The sequence below is a fragment of the Podarcis tiliguerta genome, assembly GCF_965153285.1.
Source record: "Podarcis tiliguerta genome assembly, chromosome: 4".
NCBI classification, from domain to species: domain Eukaryota; kingdom Metazoa; phylum Chordata; class Lepidosauria; order Squamata; family Lacertidae; genus Podarcis; species Podarcis tiliguerta.
The window spans coordinates 62,032,744-62,053,992 of NC_139537.1; the positions used below are offsets into that span (position 1 = coordinate 62,032,744).

General features: G+C 38.5%; 1 protein-coding gene across 10 annotated transcripts in view; it reads right to left on the reverse strand.

The window, feature by feature from the left end:
* Positions 1–21,249, reverse strand: part of CNKSR2 (connector enhancer of kinase suppressor of Ras 2) — a 262,387-nt gene that overhangs the window by 122,475 nt on the left and 118,663 nt on the right. For all 10 annotated transcript variants that reach the window (XM_083439388.1, XM_083439384.1, XM_083439391.1 and 7 more), the window contains 3 exons: positions 17,777–17,864; positions 7,254–7,295; positions 5,431–5,550 (listed from right to left, as the gene is read on the reverse strand). In XM_083439388.1, the coding sequence (XP_083295514.1) occupies positions 5,431–5,550; positions 7,254–7,295; positions 17,777–17,864 (250 nt within the window). The remainder of the gene's footprint in view (positions 1–5,430; positions 5,551–7,253; positions 7,296–17,776; positions 17,865–21,249) is intronic.

The window sequence follows — 21,249 nt, forward strand, 5'->3', positions numbered from 1 at the left end:
CCAAATCTGTACACCGTCTGACCTCTGGTGGCTTGAATGGGGCAAGGGGCGCCATAGTACTTTATAACTATATTGAGCTTTAGAGTCTTGTCAGCCTGCTTTGCATAAGGGACCAGCACTAAGGAACAGCAATTTGTTATCCTTTTAATGTAAAAATATCAAGTTATAACTAGCACCAATAAAGAGCTGCTAGATTATCTTTAAATAGCCTGTGTCCCAAAACAAATTTCGTGCTTTTACTTAAAAAACAACAAAAAATAGACATTTGGCCGCTGATTGTTTTCTGAAACAGTACACATAAAGCAAGCAAAATCCAGAACTCAAAAAACAAGTTAGTTCAACATAGCTGAAGATAGTACATGTCTCAATTTTCATAGTCATGACATAAAGCACATACCCCTTTTCAGGTACGTAGCCACAGACAATTTTATGTCATTACTCTGAAGATAATAAGGGCATAAATATGCAAAGATGAGAAATGTCAAGCAAATTAGTCCACTCTAGGGAGACAGAACACCTAAAGCATTCACAGCAGAAAAGGCACAGGTGGGAGGATGCGCTGCAGAAGATCTTCCTTGAAGCACAGAGATTTATTTTATTTCTAAATATTAAAAGAAAAAGCTTCAAAACAAACTGCGTTATTCAGACAAATAGGATATAAGATGTAACTATGTTTAGACTACCTTTTTTCTAACAGTCATTTAATGAAATAAAGACAATAGCTTGGATATTCATTAGTGTTCAACACAGTAACTCCTTATGTCCATTGAAGAAACAGATTCAGCAGAGGCTTCCATTGGAGTAGGGAATGGTGCAGGATTTTTTGCTGCTGTCACTTTACTCCTGCGGCCCCTAGCTTCTGTACTGCTTCTAATGGCAGGAGCACCCCACGAGCAGACTTCTAGAAGATGCTTCATGAGGTGGCAAGGTATCACCAAATAAATAAGCTACAGCAACTGTTCTATATAATACAATTGCCAAACACTTGTTCCACATACTACATAGTGGTGTTCAGGGTTTATACTTGAACAGAGTATTTATCTCTGACATACTTAAAACAGGAACACCTTCTGAGTGTGAATAAGGGGTTTTAATGTGCATCTTTCAGTAATATAAATCCCCAAGATTTTGAGGCACCTATCATGTTCTGATAGGAGATAATCCAGTTAATCTCTCTGTAAAAAAAACTTTTGAGTAACATTACAAAGAGAATATGTAACCTGCGTGATTTAGTTTAAGGAACTTTTTGATTGGATTCTTAGATACTGTATGGATCAAAAACTGAGATTTACTAAACTCAGATGTTGTTTACAAGTCTGAGAACAACTCTGTCTTGTCTAAACAACATTGTTATACCAACACTAATCTTTCTCTTATCACATATTAGAAACAGTCAAAAAATTGCAAATTAACTTAGCAATGTCTGGATGTTATAATCAGTACTGCTTTGCGAAAGGTCTCTATGTTTATTATACATATATTTAAACTTTTAACATAATTGTCACAGTTTATACATTTTGCATGTTATTTGCTTTTGACTATTTACATTCCCCCCGCTGTATCCATATGCATATATCAACTGAGGATAGCACTGCATGCATTTCATAAAAGGAAATTGGGGCCCCTCTAGAATGACCCTTTATGCAGGTATTCTGCAACATGCCATTGATGCAATACTAATGTATCAGTGGCGGATTTATACTGGACAGTTCATATACATTCTGCTTTATTAATTGCTTTGCAATGCTTTCCAATGTTACCATATTATTACCGCTGGGCAAGGGGCAATCTTGTGCTACAGCACAACAAAATCAGAACAGCAATAAACCAAAAAAATTGTGGGGGGAAAAGGATTTCAGCAGGAAGCTATGGGCATATAGTGATTAGAAATGAAGCAGTACATTTACCCTAAAATATTTTCAGGCACAACCAGTATTGAAAGTGTCATTCATATAAGCACCTTGATACTATCATGATCACAAATCATCATGATTGTACAGTAAGAATGATGTCTGGTTCATTCATAAACCTATGCCATAAAAAATTTGCTACATAGCATTCTAGAGAGGTTAATCCTAATATGTTTCTCAATGGCTACTGATAGAATTGATTATATGATATTAGTGGTTTTACCTGTAAAACCTGCCACTGTATTTCTATTGGTACTTAGCTGTGAAGTTTAAGAATGGTGGTGATTGGTTACTTGGTATTTCCCTGCCTTCCCTGAAAAGTGCCCACAAGTCCATCCTGTTCTCTTTCTGTTCAAGTTTGTGTCTTGCTGTTTGAACTCGGGAATTTAATTGTTCAGGAATGCCAAATTAGATTTTATCAGCACAATGATAAAAATGCACTTCTGACTTTTCTTTTCTATCAAGATTCCAGCCCTACAGTTGACACCAAAAACTAAATATAGAGTTGCTGATCAATGCTGAATCCAGGCAAAAGTGACATAATGATCCCTGACAGGTTAAAAAAGTGTTAGTTGAACAAGTCCAATTCATATTTTGAGAATCTAGATCACAGAAACACACACCAGTGATAGTAATTAAACCAGTGATGTAAAATCTCTACCCTCCTCCTACAAACCAACCCATCTGGATAAAAAACTGCAAATTGATCATAATCATATGAATGAATCTTGATGCTTCTTAACCACTACAGCTATTTTCTTGCCTGTGTCTTAAAATTCTGCAAGCTATACCTTACCTCAGGCTTTGCACATGGTATACAACTTCCTCATACATTTATCACTGATCACAGTATATCCCTAGCAGCATGCAATTGTGCAAGGCTATCCAAAGACATATATTCTTTGATATGACAAATGGTGCACTAAATTAATAATGCCTAACATCCCAACAATGTCAGTAGCAATTAAGCCTTAGAGCCCTCAAATATAAAAGGGATAAAGGCTGAAATGCATTCATTAAAAAATAAGCAGCCAGCTCATTTCCTGCCCACTCTTCCATCCTTTCTATCTTGTTTTTATCTCCTATAGTTCAACCATTTGGTTCCTAAAAACCACTCACAATAAAAAGTTGGCAAAAAAAATTTACTTCACTTTGTTCCTTATTTCCATCCTTCTAGAGCTCATATTGCCTATACCTTAGCTGAAGAGGTTTTACTTGTCTTTGTTGCCTGTGCCTTCTTTTAACATGAATTATTGTAATTCATTTACCGTATCTTCTGTTGTTATCATTATTTCCAGTTGGCAACAGTAAGAAATGGGGGTCAGTGGTGAGAAATTTCAGGCTCAGAGGATGAATGGGATCCCCCCCCCCGACTTCTTTATCCTGCCCTCAGACCTCACCCCAGACTGCAACCCTCACCATTTGTGCATCACATTTTCCTTGAGTGCTGTTGCCTAGCTTGACTGTATTATTGAACTGTGATAATAATCTTGCTTTCTTCTTACAATAATGGGTAGATGCATGTACATGCACACAGAAACCTGTGGCATTTGTGTGGCTGGAATGTAGCCTACTGAACAAAAGTTAAGAGTCACATCCATTGCTCTGCCCACCATAGGCCTGGGCCCCAAGAAGGTTTCCCTACATGGTAATGCAGCCCTTGTTCCCTGCTTTTTATATAGACGATAAATAACTTTCAGATAAATCAAACGTTCTATAGGAAATTGGGTTACCCAGCTGTTCTGCTTACATTTTCCTACATACAAAAATCTGGAAGACCCTTCAAAACTGCTGAATACCCATGATAATCATAGCAAGGTTTGAAGACACCCATTCACACTTTTATAGCAATCATTATTGCAGACATTTAAGTAGCTTACACAAATTTAGCTCATGAAACATTTTTCAATGATAGGTGTCAAAAATAGTTTACATAAGCAGCGAACCATTACAACTCAATACTTTACAGAATCCCCAAATAACATGTTTTGCCAGGAAATTGATACCACTTGGCTCTGCCCTAAAGAGCTTACTGTCTGCAAAATACAGTGGGGAAAGGCAAAAGTTAAAAATTTGAAGATACATTCAATGTTTCTGTCATCCATTTTTTGTTCTTGAAGTACTCTTAAGAGGCATAACTTTACTGTACCATATACAGTGTAAACAAATAATGAACAAACAGCTCCATGCATGGAGAACCTTGCCATCTAAACCGACAAAGCAGCAGAAAACCAATCATAGAGGCTTGAAACATAGAAAATTTACAGTAAAATAAAATCGTTTTGGTCACATCTTAAAGGGCACTTCTGGAAGAAGAAAACAATAAAAGGAGAGCTGAATTAGGAAAGGTTTACGAATCCCAGTGAAACCATGAAGAACCAACATTAGTTACGATATGTGAGATGGAAAAAACAGCAGACAATGGTACTGAAAATGGTCTTTACCTGAACTGGTGGCACTGAGACAAGTATGAGATTACGAATGAACGGCAGTATAGTACTACAGTAGGAATGGAAGGTTTGGGCAGGGCAGAGTGCATCAAGTACAGTATGAACAAATTTTGAAAATATTTAAATAGTATCCAGTCTTAAAAAGCTTCAGGTGACATATAAAAAGTATCCATTAAAATAAAGACTTTGAGCTTTATCACATGCTGCAGTACTGCTGGTACATCAGACCTCTTTATGTGAAAACAGAACTACTTCTTCAGCCCCACCACAACCTCAAAAAGAGCTGCATAGGGTTGGCAGAGCCTCCAGAACACTTGTGGGGCGCAGGGTAGGAGAGGAAATTGAAAATTTGTTGCACAAGTAGAATTTCTTGCTCAGCCTTGGCTACAACCCTTAGCGCTTTTAACTGTTGCATAAACATTCATATCAAATATGAGGAACTTATTGTAAATATACCGAAGGAGTTCATATAAGTAACAACATTATCAATAAATCTTGCTATAACAGGGGGGGAAAACATTTTCCTAAATTAACCAGGATTTTTTCCTGCATTATGTAACCAATATGGAAGTGTTTTCTTTAAGAACATTCAGCTGCTACATATAAATTTATTTTATGGGATGCAAGAAATCCACATCCCAGGCCTGAACCCATTAACCTAGAAGCAACTTCATTAAATATCTGATTGCATTCAGAGCCTCTCGCTGCAATCCTACACCTACTTACCTGGGAGTAAGCACCATTGAACTCAACTTCTGAGTAGACATGTATAGGATTGCACTGTGAGCTCCTCATTAATGCGACTCAGGACGTAAAGGAGGGACACAGGTTTGCAAGCTTACCAACCTCTAGAGATACAGTACTTAAAAGAGGTAGCTTTCAACTGGTACTATTTTTTTCAATATTTCCTTAAGAATTTTATACAGTAATTATTAATATGCAATTTCCACTAGCTGACTAAAGATCACATTTACAAATAGAAGAACTAGATATGCCAAATACAGGTCTTATTCGTAGAATGTATTTCTTTCGTCCTGGATGACAGTTTTGATTAACTGCGTACATCTTACCAGCCCTTCGCTTGGTTTGATGTTTGCCAGCTGGATCACTTCCAGGTGAGCAGATTGAGACACAAGAGGATCAGATGAGAGTGAGATTATGTGGTCACAGACGCTAGATAGTGTCTTACACTAGAAATAAAAAAGTGTATTTTCCGTTAACAATCAAGAATATGAAAACTCATTAACACAGTGGACAGTAATCATGTTTGGCCTTTAAAATACATTATTATATATTCAAATTAAATTCCTATTTTATCTAAGTGGCAATGAATATCATTCTTTGGGGAATAAGCATATTCCTTGTCCCTTATTCTAGAAAGATCATGATTAGAGGACAATCAAAAAAACCTCGAATTCTTCTACCTGAGCAGGACTGGGGAAAGGATTCAAATAGCATCAACATCTCTACACTTATCCCTACTTCCATGGTGGTGCCATGTAAAAAATGGTTTAAGGGCTGTTCAGACAGTCTGGACCTGACTTAGATTTTGTTCTTGATTTTTTTCTTGAATAATTGGCTTAAGAATACAACAAGGTACCTATTTTCAGACTACAATGGCACTGTGCAATCTAGAAATATTTACATTCACTTTTTAACACCTCCTTTTCTTGTACTGCTCTATCAGCACCCTCACGATGGAGAGTATTGAGGTTTTTGATTTAAATACAAATTAGAAGTTTTCCACTGACACGCACAAGATGCTGGTAAATTCTGTAATATACTATATCTCAAATGTTCCATTTGATTTATTATTCCATGGGTGTGCAGTGCACAGCCACCTACCATTAAAGAAGATGTAGGAAATCCAGGTTAAAATATCAACCCAGTTCTCAAGTTCGGAGTAGCCTTGGGCACAGCCTTGCCTCCCTTGTTGTATTGCTGTGAGGTTAAAGCAACCAGCTAAATCCAAAATTCCACAAAGAGAAGGCTGCTTACAAAATTTGATTTTTTTTCTTCCGACCTTGAAACAGCCTTCTCAATGGACACTTTTGAAAAGCATGGGCTGTGGCATAGGGGCTTCAGGGGAAAAGTTATCTACCAGCAATCAAGCAGAGGTACTATATGTTAGAGGTACTATATGTTAGACAAGGAATTGGGACTAGAGCTATACTTACATTATTTACAGCCACTAGTTTACCAGAATCCATATCACAGTACAGAATCAGATTAATGCATATTATAAGCATGCATATACACACTGTCTTTCAAAATATAAGAGAAGGAGGAAGTGAATCCTTGCTTCATAGAAGACACAAAGATTGGAGAGAAACCAGGAGGAACTACAAATCTATGATTCTATGAAGCAGAGGGGAGTAGAATGCACAAACAGGAGGAAAGGGAAGCAAGAAACTCTGTGGATTAATGAGGATTAATGTGAATATTTATAAAAAGAGCCAGAAAGAGTGGGAAGAATGGTCTCTCTATTGTTAGGAAGTAAGGACACCCTTTAGGGCTCTGATGACTCTCATTGTAAGAGAAAGCTTCATATCATATTTGACTTTTTGATTACTTTTGCACTTTAAAAGATAATGCTCAAGATAATGCTGAAGTGATCAAAGACTATTAAAGGAAACAAGGGGGATCTGAAAGAAAATGTTGCACTGTGCTATTCCCTTTTTCAGGATAAACCATTATATTTCTCTTCTTCCTCCAACAGTCAGCCAGCTTTGTGGTCACTAAGCATATACAATACTCACTGAGCTGTTTTTTTTTGGGGGGGGGGGCTGTAACCCTTGTCAGCCTGCATGGTGCAGTTTTTGTTCCTATAAGAATTGGCACTCAAATAATTGAGTTCATTATCAGCATATATTATTTTAAAAATTCTACTTACCACATGAAGAATTTTGTTCTCTGTTTCATATACTGTGCAATCCTGAAAAAAAACAAAATTAACAGAGTACATCAAATATTACGGAAATAATATTTTTTTGTGCTCCAATGATATGTTTAAATCTAGAAACAAAGGAATGATTTTAATTGTTCATAGACTTTTGCAAACATCCTCTCTCCCAGCTGTATTCGTATAGAAATAATGTCCATGTCACCTCCCCACATGTGCATGCATGCATCTTTCCTTCACCATTCTTTTCAATTCCTTCTATCACTGGTTTACTTATTCAATAATCAGAGGCAGGACTGGGAACAGGGGACACAGCAGGAGCACAGGGGATACTCATGTACCAGAGTCCAAGCCAGTAGGGCCCCCAGGCTCTTAGATTTCTTTCTTTTTGAATAAGTCAATCAAACATTTATAAAGAAAATTGGAAAGCAGAATGTAGAAGCACCATTCTAAGGCTCCAGATACAGAAAAACTACTGTTGCTAAACACACTTAACCACTTAGGGTGGAATTCAACACTGCAATATCACATTTTTTTTTCTCAGTAGAAAGGAAGCCTACATTTTCAGGCCATTTTATCCACATTGAAGAGTAAAACAAACCTATCTTTCATCTTTAACATTTTTTAATGGTAGCACTAATAGAGACATGTTGGTGCCATTCATTGCTCCAAAGTTAGCATAAGTTTATTTGTATCCTATGCTGGCAAGTCTTGATAAATCTTGCAGGAACTTTAGGTAATATGGCAAGGACTACAGAGAAACTGGTGGTCATTCTGGGTTAATTTGAAGAGACCAGTGGCACTTAAACAATGATGAAATTGTTTTTATTTATTTTTAATATATGCTTTTCTTTTTAATATATGCTTTATAATATGCTTTATTTGTTACAGACAAAGTAAAACATGGCTATCCTTCTGGAATTTTTCCAGGAGAGGTATTTTAGCAGGCCTTTTTTCATGGCAAAAAGAATTCCTTTCATGAGCTGGCATGTCAGAAAGAAATGACTTTAGACTACAAATCAAGGATTAAAGCTGTATTATTGGTGTACAGATTAAGCACACTTTTAACTTACTAGAAGTGGAGATGAAGTATGGTGTGATTGTTTGGGAGACACGGTTTACAACCAAGAGTTGCAATTCCACAGAGGTAACTTTTTACCAAAACAATTCTTAAAACAAAACTGCTGTGAATCACCAACAAATAAAGGCAAACTAGCCAGAGAAATGTTTCTAGGAAATTTAGGCTGCAATGCTATACCAACTTACTAGAGGGGAAAATCACACTGAATTCAGTGTGACTTACAACTGAGTAGATGTGATTATGACTGCACTGTGAGTCGTTGTAGTCACACTTGTGCTAATGTAGGGAACAGATGAGCCAATCTGATCTGGTGGAAGGGAAACACAACATTTTCTTTGTGCACATGCATTTTAATTCTGAGAAAATAGATCAAAGCACCACCGCTCTTCTAGCACAAGTTTGGGGGAAGTACATAGAAGGCAGCCAACAAACAAACAAACAAAACCCCTAAGAAAATAAAAAGAATGCCCTTTCTTCTGCATTTATTTTTGAGTGCCCAATTCACCATAATCATGTTCCTCAGAATACAACCTGATGTAAATCAACACAGGGCGGAAAGTTGGGTCAATTATAGCTCAGGCAAAGCCCAAGGCTTACCAAGAAGATTTTATAACATGAGCTCAGGTGAGCATAATTCAACCATGGAGCAAGTTGCATGAAGTGCTATAAGGAGGATGGGACTTCTGACTTATAAAATTATGAGCAAAGACCTGTTAACAGCATACACTTTGAAGTAATGGGAATCTGAGGGTCCCCAAAGCAGTTTAGGACACAGAAAGGTTCTTGTTTAGCTCACTGACTGTGTTCAAAACCTTCCTGCTATTTCCAGAAGTCTCAAATTCAAACAGAATAATTTGAAGGAATGTGAACAACATTCGCTAATGTCACAGCTGGCTTCAACAGTGAATTTATTATCCTTGCAATGTCAGTAGTATATCTAAAAATAAATGTAAAGTATTTGCAGGTGCACCAGGTTTTAGGATTAAGTGCTTCTAGTCATAAATGTGCTTTCAGCAACCTGTCTTCTGTCCTAGCTATCAGTATACACAATGAAAGGAAAGCAACTTTCAGTGCTTGCTATGAAATATAAGTATGAAAGTTGCTCCTTTACAGGGTTCTAAATATCTAGGCTCATGCATCCTTCAACACAGCTAGAGCTTCACTACTGTTATGGACTCCCACCTCTTCTAAACTTTTTTATGGTCAGCGTTCAAAACATCCATTGTTCTAGGTGCATTTTGTGACAGGGAATTTCATTAGTGAAAGCAGTTTCTGAACTCTGGGTGCAGTACTGCACCTAAGATTTCAGATTAAAACTGAAGAGTGGAAGGAAAGGAAGACCTTTTTCTGCCTCCCCACTTCAAGCTACTCTCTAGAGACCCTTTTAAGAATATTAGGAGGGTGGGCAGGGGAAGGACTAGACCACGTGAAAAATGAACGTAATATTTTAGCTGCAGTTCATTCATTTTCGTCTTTGTATTCTAGTTATTAAAAAGTGTGCCTAGACATTCTGTTGTTGCGCCCATAATCTAGGTTTAACGTGCCATTTAGCTCCTAGCTTTCATATCTCAGTTTCTAACACTGGTTAAGGTCCTTTCCCCACAAAAAAACCTCTACCTAAACACAATATAATGCAACAGAAGAGAATTACCTAATACGTAGCTATTTAAATTCAAGTACAGCTCCTTCAGTTTTAGCAGTTTAGAAACTGTGATGCCAGTATCCATGGGAACTACATAGTTTCAAAGAAACAGTAAGCATTTTGTTTGTGTAAATCACTCGGAATGGATAGCACTGAATGAAGTTTTCGAAAAGCAAAATACAAACTCACATTATCAATATATGAGGAAAAGAAGTGCATGATGTAAAAAAAAAAAAAAAAAGGTTTGAACAATCCAAAACTGAGCTAGAATCATGAGAGCTTCAGTATCTGAGGGAACTGTGATTTATACAGCAGCAACTCAAGACCATGGGCCAAGACTGACACCATAACACAATATACGAAGTGGAGCCAACAGCATAGAGTACAGGCCAAAGACATCAGCCCTGCTAAATACTGCACAGGACATATTTTATTAAAAATATATGTTCATAAAATCCTTCTCTGTTGCAAAAAAGAGACCTACAAATGACAGTAATGCTTGAGAAATACAGCATATCTTAAAAACAATTATGTGGACCAGCAGTCACACAGCATGTATCTCCAATGTCCCATTGGACATTCCAATGTTCTATCATTGGAATGACCGCTCCCCACATCAAATGGGGGTGCCTTTTGCGTGGTCGCGCGCAGACCCCCAGATCCTATGTGGCCATATAGCCTGGTTTCACCCTCCTCAGGCTGGATATCTGGAGGTCTCCACCTACCTTAAGCAGTTACCCAATCCCACCTGGGGAGGAGTTGCCAGGGGACCTGGCCAGGTAGGGAGAGGGACCGCCATACCCACACAATAGAGGGTGGATCTTACCTGGGAATCGCCAGTTGGCTCCAGAGCTTCTCCCAACCTGCCCTCCCACATTTAAGCCTTCCTTTGCAGGGTAACCTCTTCTCCACAGGTATACAGGTGCTGCTACATCATGGTCGCTGTTGAAGGGCTGGAGAGGAATTTTCCTGCATTGGCAGGTTTTGCCTTCCTTGTAGCAAAATGTCACAACTTTGGCAGTTTCAGGCATTGGGTGGAATCCTTTAGTCTATCTTCACTTAATGGGGGTGGGCGTGAAGCGGTGACCCCCCCCCGCCCCCCACGGTGGTGATCCCAGGGTCCCCTGTTAAAGGGGTTGTTCTGAGGGGAAGCATTGGCCATACACCAACTGGATGTTATTGCTTTCCCCTGTGACGATGGTGAAATGGGGGGTGGGCTCTCTGCTTGAACATATGTTCTCCAGAGCCAGCCCAATCCCCACACACTCTGGATAACCCTGATGTTCCCCAGATCCCCAGACAGGGACTGGGAGGGATAAACGCCCAATGCCTAAGCCAAGGTCTCCCTACATCTGAAACTTTAATAAAGTTGTGGCCAATTTTAATCTCATGGCATATTGTCTTGAGTTGTTATTCCACTCAGGAGTCGCCTGGGGTTGGGGGGGACTCCGTCTGTCCACGCAAAAGCACCTTGCGTGAAATCTTGCAGAGAGGACAGGATTATGTGGAAGGAGACAGCCCTCAAGTTATCCTGCACCTAGAATACTTAGAGCATTAAAGGTAATAACCAGTACCTTAAATCGCACCTGAACATGCAGCTGTTGTAAAAGTACCGGTAAGTACTATCTGCATCCAGTTGTCAGTGTTCACCAAAACCTTTCCTGGTGCTTTGTAGACCAACTGAAATTTCCAGAGACTCTTCAAAGGGAGCCCCACACAGAGCACACTGCAGTAATATTTGGTGTAAATAAGGGATATGCCACTATATGCACCAGCATAAACTGGACAAAAGCACCCCTGACCATGGCCTCTACTGAGCACCTAGAAGCAAAGTTGAATGTAGGAGTATTCCTAAACTGAGTGTTCAAGGGGTGTACTACCCTATCCAAAACAGGGTTAATCCCTATTCCTAGTTCCTTTTCCCCCTAACCAAGAACACTTTTGTCTTGCTAAAGTTAAGCTTCCATTAACTACCTCTAATCTAGCCCATTATCATCTCTAACCACTCACTAAGTAAAGCAACAACTTTCCAGAAAACAAACAAGTGTTTTTCAGGACATCTTTGCTTCTTTCACTCTGTACCTTGAAGGCAATATATTAATAATATTACAAGCACTGCTGCTCTTTCCCCCTCATTTACAGTAGATGCACTGCAGTAGCCAAGCAATGCACCCCCCCCCCATTGAAAACTACTTATTAATGATCTTAATATTTGAAACTGTGTATTTTTTACATATTTTGTAAGGCCCTAGATATTTTCCCTAGCATATTCCTCATTTCTTAATTCTTTTTGCAACAAATAGTTATTTAGTGGGATGTTTTTTCTCCCAGTGACCCATCTACCATTTCCAATGAATTTTACTGATATTCTTCTAATAAATATGTATTCAATGTGTTACTTGCAAAAGGAATCCTTTCTGTGCACATTGACCTCTTTCACTGATAATTTAATGAGTTACTCTCCCCCATCCCCAGTTTTACTCTGGCCTCCATAATCCGCAATATTCACCACATGTCAAAGTTTGTGTTTTATGATGAATCTCAAAGATAATCTATGCTACTTTAAAATCAGTGGGAAATGGCACAGCATGAAGATTAAGGACTCACATTTCTACAAATCATTTTTATTAAAGTCTTGTTTAAAAAATGCAAATAGCTGCCAAGTTGAATGTAACTTTGTCCTATTTCTAAACAGTTTTTCACATTATTACTGATAGCCAGTATTTTGGGGGGGGTGGTACTCAATGATACACATTACTAGCATCTCTTTTTGTTACTGTTAAAAAGTGTGGCACTCACTGTTACAACTTCATGGTGAGTACTGGCACCTGTTTTTCTAGAAAAAAAAGTACTGATAGCATTACCAATTAACAGCACAATCCTATGCACATTGCTCAGAAGTACATCCCACTCAGCTCAGTGAAACTTACTCGCAAGTGTGTACAGGATTGTGGTCTATTTCAACAATGAGCTCAATAGGTTTTGCTGTCTTTGGCTGTTTTAAGAATCCTAGCCTTGTTCTTATTTTTATCTTTTAAAAGTAATCTTTCTATGTTCAGTATTATGGTTGGAACATGAAAATAAAAAACCCTATTCTTTAACACTGTCTCTACTTTGGAAAGCAGGGTGAGTTGTTCTAATGTTATTGTTGTCTCCTTAGTTATTATACCGGAAAATCAATATAGTATAGTTTCAAAAATAATAATAATAAATGAAATAACTAATGCAAGCACGCGTACACATATAAACACACACTTAAATACATTCCTCAGTGCCAAAAATAAATAAGCAAATTTAATCCTATTATTTGTTTATTTTAATTCAATAGAAACAAAAATATGCCCTAGAATTGTGAACAAACAAGTTCACAATCTTAAACTCGAAGAGCTGTCTTGAAACATAAATCCATATATGCATACAACTAGAAAATATAAATTCTCCATATTTTAAAGGTTTACAATTAAAATAATCTCACCGTAAAGGAAAATGGAAAAAATAAGAAAATATTGGCATATCCAATGTTTCATGCTGCCACCAGGTAAAATTGCTGTATTGTTTTTCTAAATTTATGACAGCATGCTCTACTTAACAACAGCAGCAGCCATGCACAACTGTAGACACATCTAAAGCACCCATGCTCAGCCCACTAGATCCTTTTTCACCAATACAGGACAAATATAGATTATGTTTGCAAACAGCAAGTTACTATTGTTTCCTCAAAATACCCAGCTAGAGGATAATCTATCATCCACTAAGGCAAAAGTGGCACATGTCTTCAGTTCCACAAAGCTTGAGTCACTGACAAGGCACTGGAATAATACGACCATATTCAGAGGGATAATGTTTATTCTCTGTGTTGTAGCAACTGCCATGAGCTGTGCTACACGTTATATGATTTTTGTATTGTACTTTTAAAGACATACCACAGATTACCAGTTTGGGAACCCCTGCTGTATGGTTTTGGGGAGAGCATGCAAAGATCTGCACCAGGAAGTCAATTTCCATTAAATAATGGCTCAAAGCAAAATCACAGTATACCCATTTTATCATATGGCTCAGTCTCCTTCTGAGTCTTGCAAATATATATCTACATCACATCAGTGGCGGAACTTCATTCTCCGGCACCGGGGGAGGGGGCAAAGAGCAGGCGGGGGCGGGGCTGGCACGTGTCCCAGGGGTGGGGCACGCTGCCCACAGGGGTGTGGCGTGCGTCCTGGGGGTGTGGCATGCTGCCTTCAGAGGCGTGGCACCCAGCGTGGGCAGGGGGCGCAGCTGCGATGGCACCCCACCTGGATTGCGCTGCCGGGGGCGGTGCGCTCCCCCCCACTCCTCTTCCTCTGCCAGTGCATCACATCCATTTAGCTATCCAAAGCTTCCAAACAACTAAATTTATCCAGCTTCATCTGGTACGCCAGCTGATAACCTACCTGCCTGCACCCTGTCTTGCCAGAGTGGTACATGCTCTGGTTATTTTCCACTTGGACTACAGCAGTGTGCTCTATGTGGGGCTTTCTTTGAAGGTGACTTGGAAACTACAACTAATCCAGAATGTGGCTGCCAGACTGGTGACTGGGAGTGGCTGCCAGGACCATATAACATTGATCCTAAAAGATCTATATTGGCTCCCAAGTATGCTTCTGTGCTCAATTCAAAGTGTTGGTGCTGATCTTTAAAGCCCTACATGGCTTTGGCCCGGTATACCTGAAGGAGCGTCTCCACTCCCATCGTTCAACCTGGACACTGAGATCCAGCTTTAAATGCCTTCTGGCAGCTTCCTCATTGAGAGAATTGAGGTTACAGGAATCCAGGCAGAGGGCCTCCTCGGTAGTCACGCCCACCCTGTGGAATGCCTGCCTGTAATATGTCAAGGAAATAAACTATATGACTTTTAGAATACATCTGAAGGCAGCCCTGTATAGGGAAGGTTTTAATGTTTAATGTTTTCCTGTGTTTGGTGTTTTAATTTGTTAGAAGTTACCCAGAATGGCTGGCGGCATATAAATATAAATTATTGTTATCCTACCTATCTAGTTATTTCAGGACCTACTTACTTAGTTCCTCACTCCTTGTTTCTTGCTTGTCCCATGTGAATTCTACCACCGCCATAATATTTGAAATGCAACAAACTTGTGAGAAACTGTACAGAAATGCATTACAGTAATTTTCATATATCTTTCTCCTAATGAAATGAGGTGAATATGCGGGAAATAACTGAAGGCACTCACACCTACACTAAACTTAAAGATGGAAGCCTATTGCATTATCTACATAAATGTCAGCTGAAATGTCTAACAAGTAGGTGAAGATGCCCACACAGCTGTCTCCCAGGGCAATATTCTTTCCCTGTTGAAGTATGAGAAGGCACTAATAAGCATTAAGACAAATAAATGTGATCTTTAAACCACAGGAAAAGCTACTGGAAGCCTCTCTCTTTTCTACAAATGGAATTTTAAAAAATTAAACTTTTAACTTATGAAAAGACCTTGACTATACATATAATTTATTATATAACTTGTGAAAAGGCTCTTGTTGCCAGGGAGATAGACTTAGGACAACCAGTGTTGCCAGGGAGATAGACTTAGGACAACCAGTTCTATGCACAATGCTTATAGCAATGTGGAAACCAATCAGATTTTTGTACATGCTGCTTTTCAAATATATATATAGAAACAGAAAACACAAAGCCCTTTTCCTCCACCTGAAGCAGTATGATCAAGGGGCTTGTGGGAGCAATACGAATAAAAATAACATTTTACCACTCTGCTGTTCTGAAACCCCTAATCAACAAAAAGTAGATGAGGCTTTCAACACCTATCAGCAAGAGTGTGGAATCAACATGGGCTTTGTGATTAGATTCCAAAAGGAAGCCTTTAAAGCATTTGGATGTGAAGAAAAAACCTAATGTAGAAATCTCTCTCCCTCCCTCCCTGCATACATCTTAAGGTATGTGAGGAAGCTGCAGCACTATTTTATCAGGTGAACACGTCAAGAAGAGACAATCCATGCTTTCCTAAGTACCCATATTAAGTACCAGCCTGAATGGAATGTTTCACTGACATTTTTACATAGAAAGGAGCATAGTTCAGGAGATGGCTTCAAAACACATGATCCCCTGTGCAGTACACAATTATTCACATAAAGATTTCTGTTATGGGAATTATATCAAATGTGTTGAAGAAATTATGTGCAGACATCAGTAGGAACTTTCATGTGTGGGTATTATTATTATTACTGCTATCTTGCCAAAATGGCTTCTATATATATGTATAATATGAAATGTAGGGAAAGACTTCTAAAATGTATTTAACTAACAATAATTTATTGAACTTATTTATATAGGACTATAATTGAAATAAGTATGGCAGCTCTAAAACCTTAATACATTTTGTCAAAATGCAACTATAAAGTAAATGTGTCCAAGAAGCCCCAAACCACCATATTTCTCAAGCACAGTGAACAAGTAATAATTAAACCGAGAAATCCATGCAGCAGACCCAATACATTTTATACATGCCTTCAAACATAAGAATGAATATAAGAACAATTGCATAATCCCTGCCATTATTTAATTTTATATAATCTCCATGCAGTCAAAGTGATCTTCTAAAAGTAGTCCTTCAGATAAATTCTGTCATAAATCTCAAATGCTATTAACTAAAAACAGGTATGTGATACCTTCAATGTTAACTATAAATTTTGATGAAGTATGATAGTCCCCAGTTAGCATCACAACACTTCTAAATGTAAACAATAAAACATGGGTATTTAATTTAAATTGTATAATGAAAAATACACAAAATTTACAATTATTGGTATTATCCTATGCAATGGAAATCTGCCTGCACAATGGGACTTCCAGTTTCCTTCTCCCACCCCTGGCATGCCCCCAAAATCTGCTCCAGAATGTCCCCCAACCTCCCAGAGCAGATTGTGTGCAGGAATGTGGGGCTGCAACAGGGGGATGAACAAGAACGCTAGCTGCATAACTGAATCTCACCCTCTGTCCAGCCACAGCCTGTCCAGGCTGTTTGTATTATAATAAATGCATGTTCAATTAAATCAACATTACTTGTAGGTAACTTATCTCAAATAAGTAGGGGCCAACTTTGCACGTGCAGAAGCAATCTTTCAAACATGCCAAAGGGGCATGAGTAAAAATGAGACACTGACTAAAGTATAATAAAATACAGATGGGAGACAGCTATGATCATTATGGCTGATTTTTCTCCACTTTGGTCCCACTCACTTGTAAACTAATATGTTCATGTTAGTGTTAAACTGCCTGGTGATACTGTTCCTTCTTTATATTCTTTAATAAATAGATCTACAGTGAATATTAATTCCTTCCACTCCAGAAAAGTCAAATGTGCAAATTAATAAATTGCCTTGTTATACTGTTCTAGGTGAATAGCCATAAAAACAGGATACTGTTCTATATTGCGGAGGGGGATTAGATTTTTATTTAATAAATGTATATCCTGCCTTCTAAATAATTTCTCACAAAGTGGTAAATGAAACATCTCTAAGATACTGGAAATGAATTACTTAATATTAAGTAAGAACTGAAAAGAATACAAAATTTCCTGACACATTCTTCCTCTCCTCTCCCTACAAGGAAAGGAACATAAAATGAAGTATTCTAAAATTACCAGGCAGGAATTGGCACTGTAGATATCTTAATTATTAAGCAAATAAAAATGGTTTGACTGTAGAGGAAACCTCTGTTTACAATATTACACAGAATGCTTCTTTTAAAATAAAATTAAACAAGATATGAAGGTGACCTCATACCTGCTGTACAATAGTTGTTAATTCAAGACAGAGCTGTATGACATTGTTCCTTGTTACAGAATAATCTGTCACAGCAGCAAAAGGTGATCTGAAAAAATGAAAAAGTTTAATAAAATGAAATCATGGTTTCTCTTTAAGTACTAAATATACACAGACGACTTCAACAATAGCATTTATGAAAAACAAATATGCTAGTTATATATAACACACCAGGCATAGGGAAACTCAGCCCTCCAAATGTTTTCAGACTACAATTCCCATCATCCCTGACCACTGGTCCTGTTAGCTAGGGATGATGGGAGTTGTAGTCCCAAAACATCTGAAGGGCCGAGTTTCCCTATGCCTATAATACACTGCTTTGAAAGCAGTTACAGTACAAGATCATTACATGTAGCCATTGCTGAAACCTATTCCTTTGAAGTGTTTTATATTCATAGGGTTCTATGACATTTTGAATTGTCAGAACGTAATAAGGGTATTAACATCCTATGGCGTTTGAAGTTTTCCAAATGGATAAAAATGGCTATCTACAATATTTGTGTATTTTGGAGAACATTGAAAGAGAAAAAATATATTCTACCCTGTAGCTGCAACTAAATTTGAAGGGAGAAGATTAACCATACCCTCCAACCACTAGGCAAAACCGGTTAATAACCAGAAAAGAAGAAACACATTGGTCCCCAAAGAGAACAAAAGACAACATTTGTGGAGATGCAAATTTATCTCATGCTATTCTTTGCTACTCTAATACAACATTATTTACATCCCAAGGCAGGAATGTTGCATCATTTATTGAACTGATTTAGGCTGCACTATGAAACACAGCACTTTGATTGACCTTAAATGAAAGAAATGTTTTTTTCTTCATATAAAGGGACATTGGAAATTTTAATTACACAACTTCTACTAAGAGTGAATCTTTCTGCTTATGATCCTTGAACCTGAGGGACTCATTTGTTATTTTTTACTTTTACTACCCATATAAAAATCAGATGTGTACATGTGATAACCCTATCCCTCCCCCTCTGTAGTGCCCCTTTTGATTAAGTTTACAGACATTGACTTCTCAAGGCCACCCAGCAAACTTTGTGACTGAGTAGAGATTTTCCTTTAGATTTGTCAGCCCAAGTGCATTCTACACCTGTAACTGGAACCTGCTGCATACTAATGCAGTGCCCAATGTTCCTCTTCACTGTTGCACTGTATGCCCACCTCTGTGGTGCCCCATTCCATTATCCTACGTTTCTTCCCCCACCCCCAAACTGTCATAGAGCATTTCAAGGTCACTCAGCACATTCATTGGCTTGTTCGGGGGGGGGGGGGGGTGTTCAAAAGCCTTTTTGTACTTCTGCAAAACCTCTTTTGAAAACAGAGGAGAAGAGAGAAAATGAACATGAACATTTTAGCATGGGCACAATATTAACCACAACACATGCCAGAAACGTAGCACATTTCCCAGCCATCATCAGTTATGTCTCCTTCTGGATTTTTCCTACAGCACTAACGACAATTCTACCCCATTCTGACTTGTAACTTCCATTCAAAGCACTTTAATCTTCACCATTATCTATATTATAAACTACCACAGTTGTTTGCCTTTTGAGCTTTTTAGCATGCTCTACTAGAATAAGGGAAAATGGGAAAAAAGATTTATCTCAGACAATCAGGTAAACAGTGTTTGGTTCTGGGGCTCTCATGAGTACTTTTCTATAAAATGACACAGCAGAGGATAGCTACAAAAAGAATCATGTGGAGTGAAATTCTAAGCCAGATTATTTTAAACCCTTTCATACATGACTTCCAAACTATAAAGAATTGTATATTAAGCTTGCTCAAGATTTTCTATCTCAATGATATTTTTTAAAAGACATTTCTTTGAGAAGTTCCTGGTCCTATTCTTCAGGTTACGTGGTTCTCTTCTCACCCTTTAAATTTGTTTCATATGGAAATATGAAGCATTTGTAAAAATATTCTCCTGCCATCTCCCCTCACTTGTATTCAACACTAAAAGCATGGAAAGATGGAAAAAATAACAGAAATCTCAGAGGAAACCAGTGAGTTGAAGGAAGGGCGAGGTGTAATGCTGCTGCCAAATGGAGCAGATTTAAATACTGCACTGAAATGGCTGTTTCAACAGGTGGACCAGGAAAGAGTGAAGTGGTCCTAAAGAAAGCAAGTGAAAAAAGAGAGAACCTTATAAATATTCATCTCATTCTCAACATACTCCACAGCGCATTAGCTTTGGAGGCTTTAGGGTTTTAGATTGGGGGAAGCATGAAGACAAAAATGAGACCACTGAAGCCAATTATGCAAAAAGAAAGCAGTATTACTTGGCATGAGAAGGAGGAAAGAACAGGATATATAAGAACAGTTAGCAACCACAGCTTCTAAAACAACTTTCTTCCACAATAGTAGGTACACAAGATGGATAACGTTACCGTCCATGGTAAATCACTTTCATTTTTGCCCTTTGGTATCTTGTTAAAGGGATACGGGTGGCGCTGTGGGTTAAAGCCTCAGCGCCTAGGGCTTGCTGATCGAAAGGTTGGCGGTTTGAATCCCCGCGGCGGGGTGCGCTCCCATTGTTCGGTCCCAGCGCCTGCCAACCTAGCAGTTCGAAAGCACTCTCGGGTGCAAGTAGATAAATAGGGACCGCTTACTAGCGGGAAGGTAAACGGTGTTTCCGTGTGCGGCTCTGGCTCGCCAGAGCAGCGATGTCACACTGGCCACGTGACCTGGAAGTGTCTTCGGACAGCGCTGGCCCCCGGCCTCTTTGAGTGAGATGGGCGCACAACCCTAGAGTCTGTCAAGACTGGCCCGTATGGGCAGGGGTACCTTTACCTTTACCTTTATCTTGTTAAAATGTTGTTATTTTGAGTTTCTTGCATTGTCGTATTTTAAGATTCACACACATGATCAGTAAGGTACCATGCTGTGCACAACCTACTATTCCAAACACTGCAGCTGCTAAACTACAGTATTGGGCTTCTGATAACATATTGTAGATCAAATATCCTATTATCATCTGAAAAACTGCAGGGTATTGAAGAGTAAATTGATAAAGCATATAGCTGTATAGATCCTTTAACAATGGGATAGCAAGCTTGGCCAACGCTCTGTTACATGTGTGTCCCTACAGTGGCAAAATGTTGTTAGGTATGGGATAAAGACAGGTCACCACTACCCAAAATGATTAATCAGCACCACTAATATGCAGTATAAAGTTACTGAGTCTTCAAGAAAAGCAATGGAGAAGATTGAGACTTCATTTGGAAGTTCATTTCTTGAGAGATAAAGAAAGACACAGAGATGCAGATCTTTCTAATAGTAGGCCTAATGGTAAGCAGAAGCACACACAATAAACAGGAATGTAATTCACTTCCAAATTCATCTACTCTTTCCTTGAAGACTTCCCCACTAAATACTGAGGCCATATTTAAATGAAAGAATGAGCAGGCAGAGTAATCTATGCC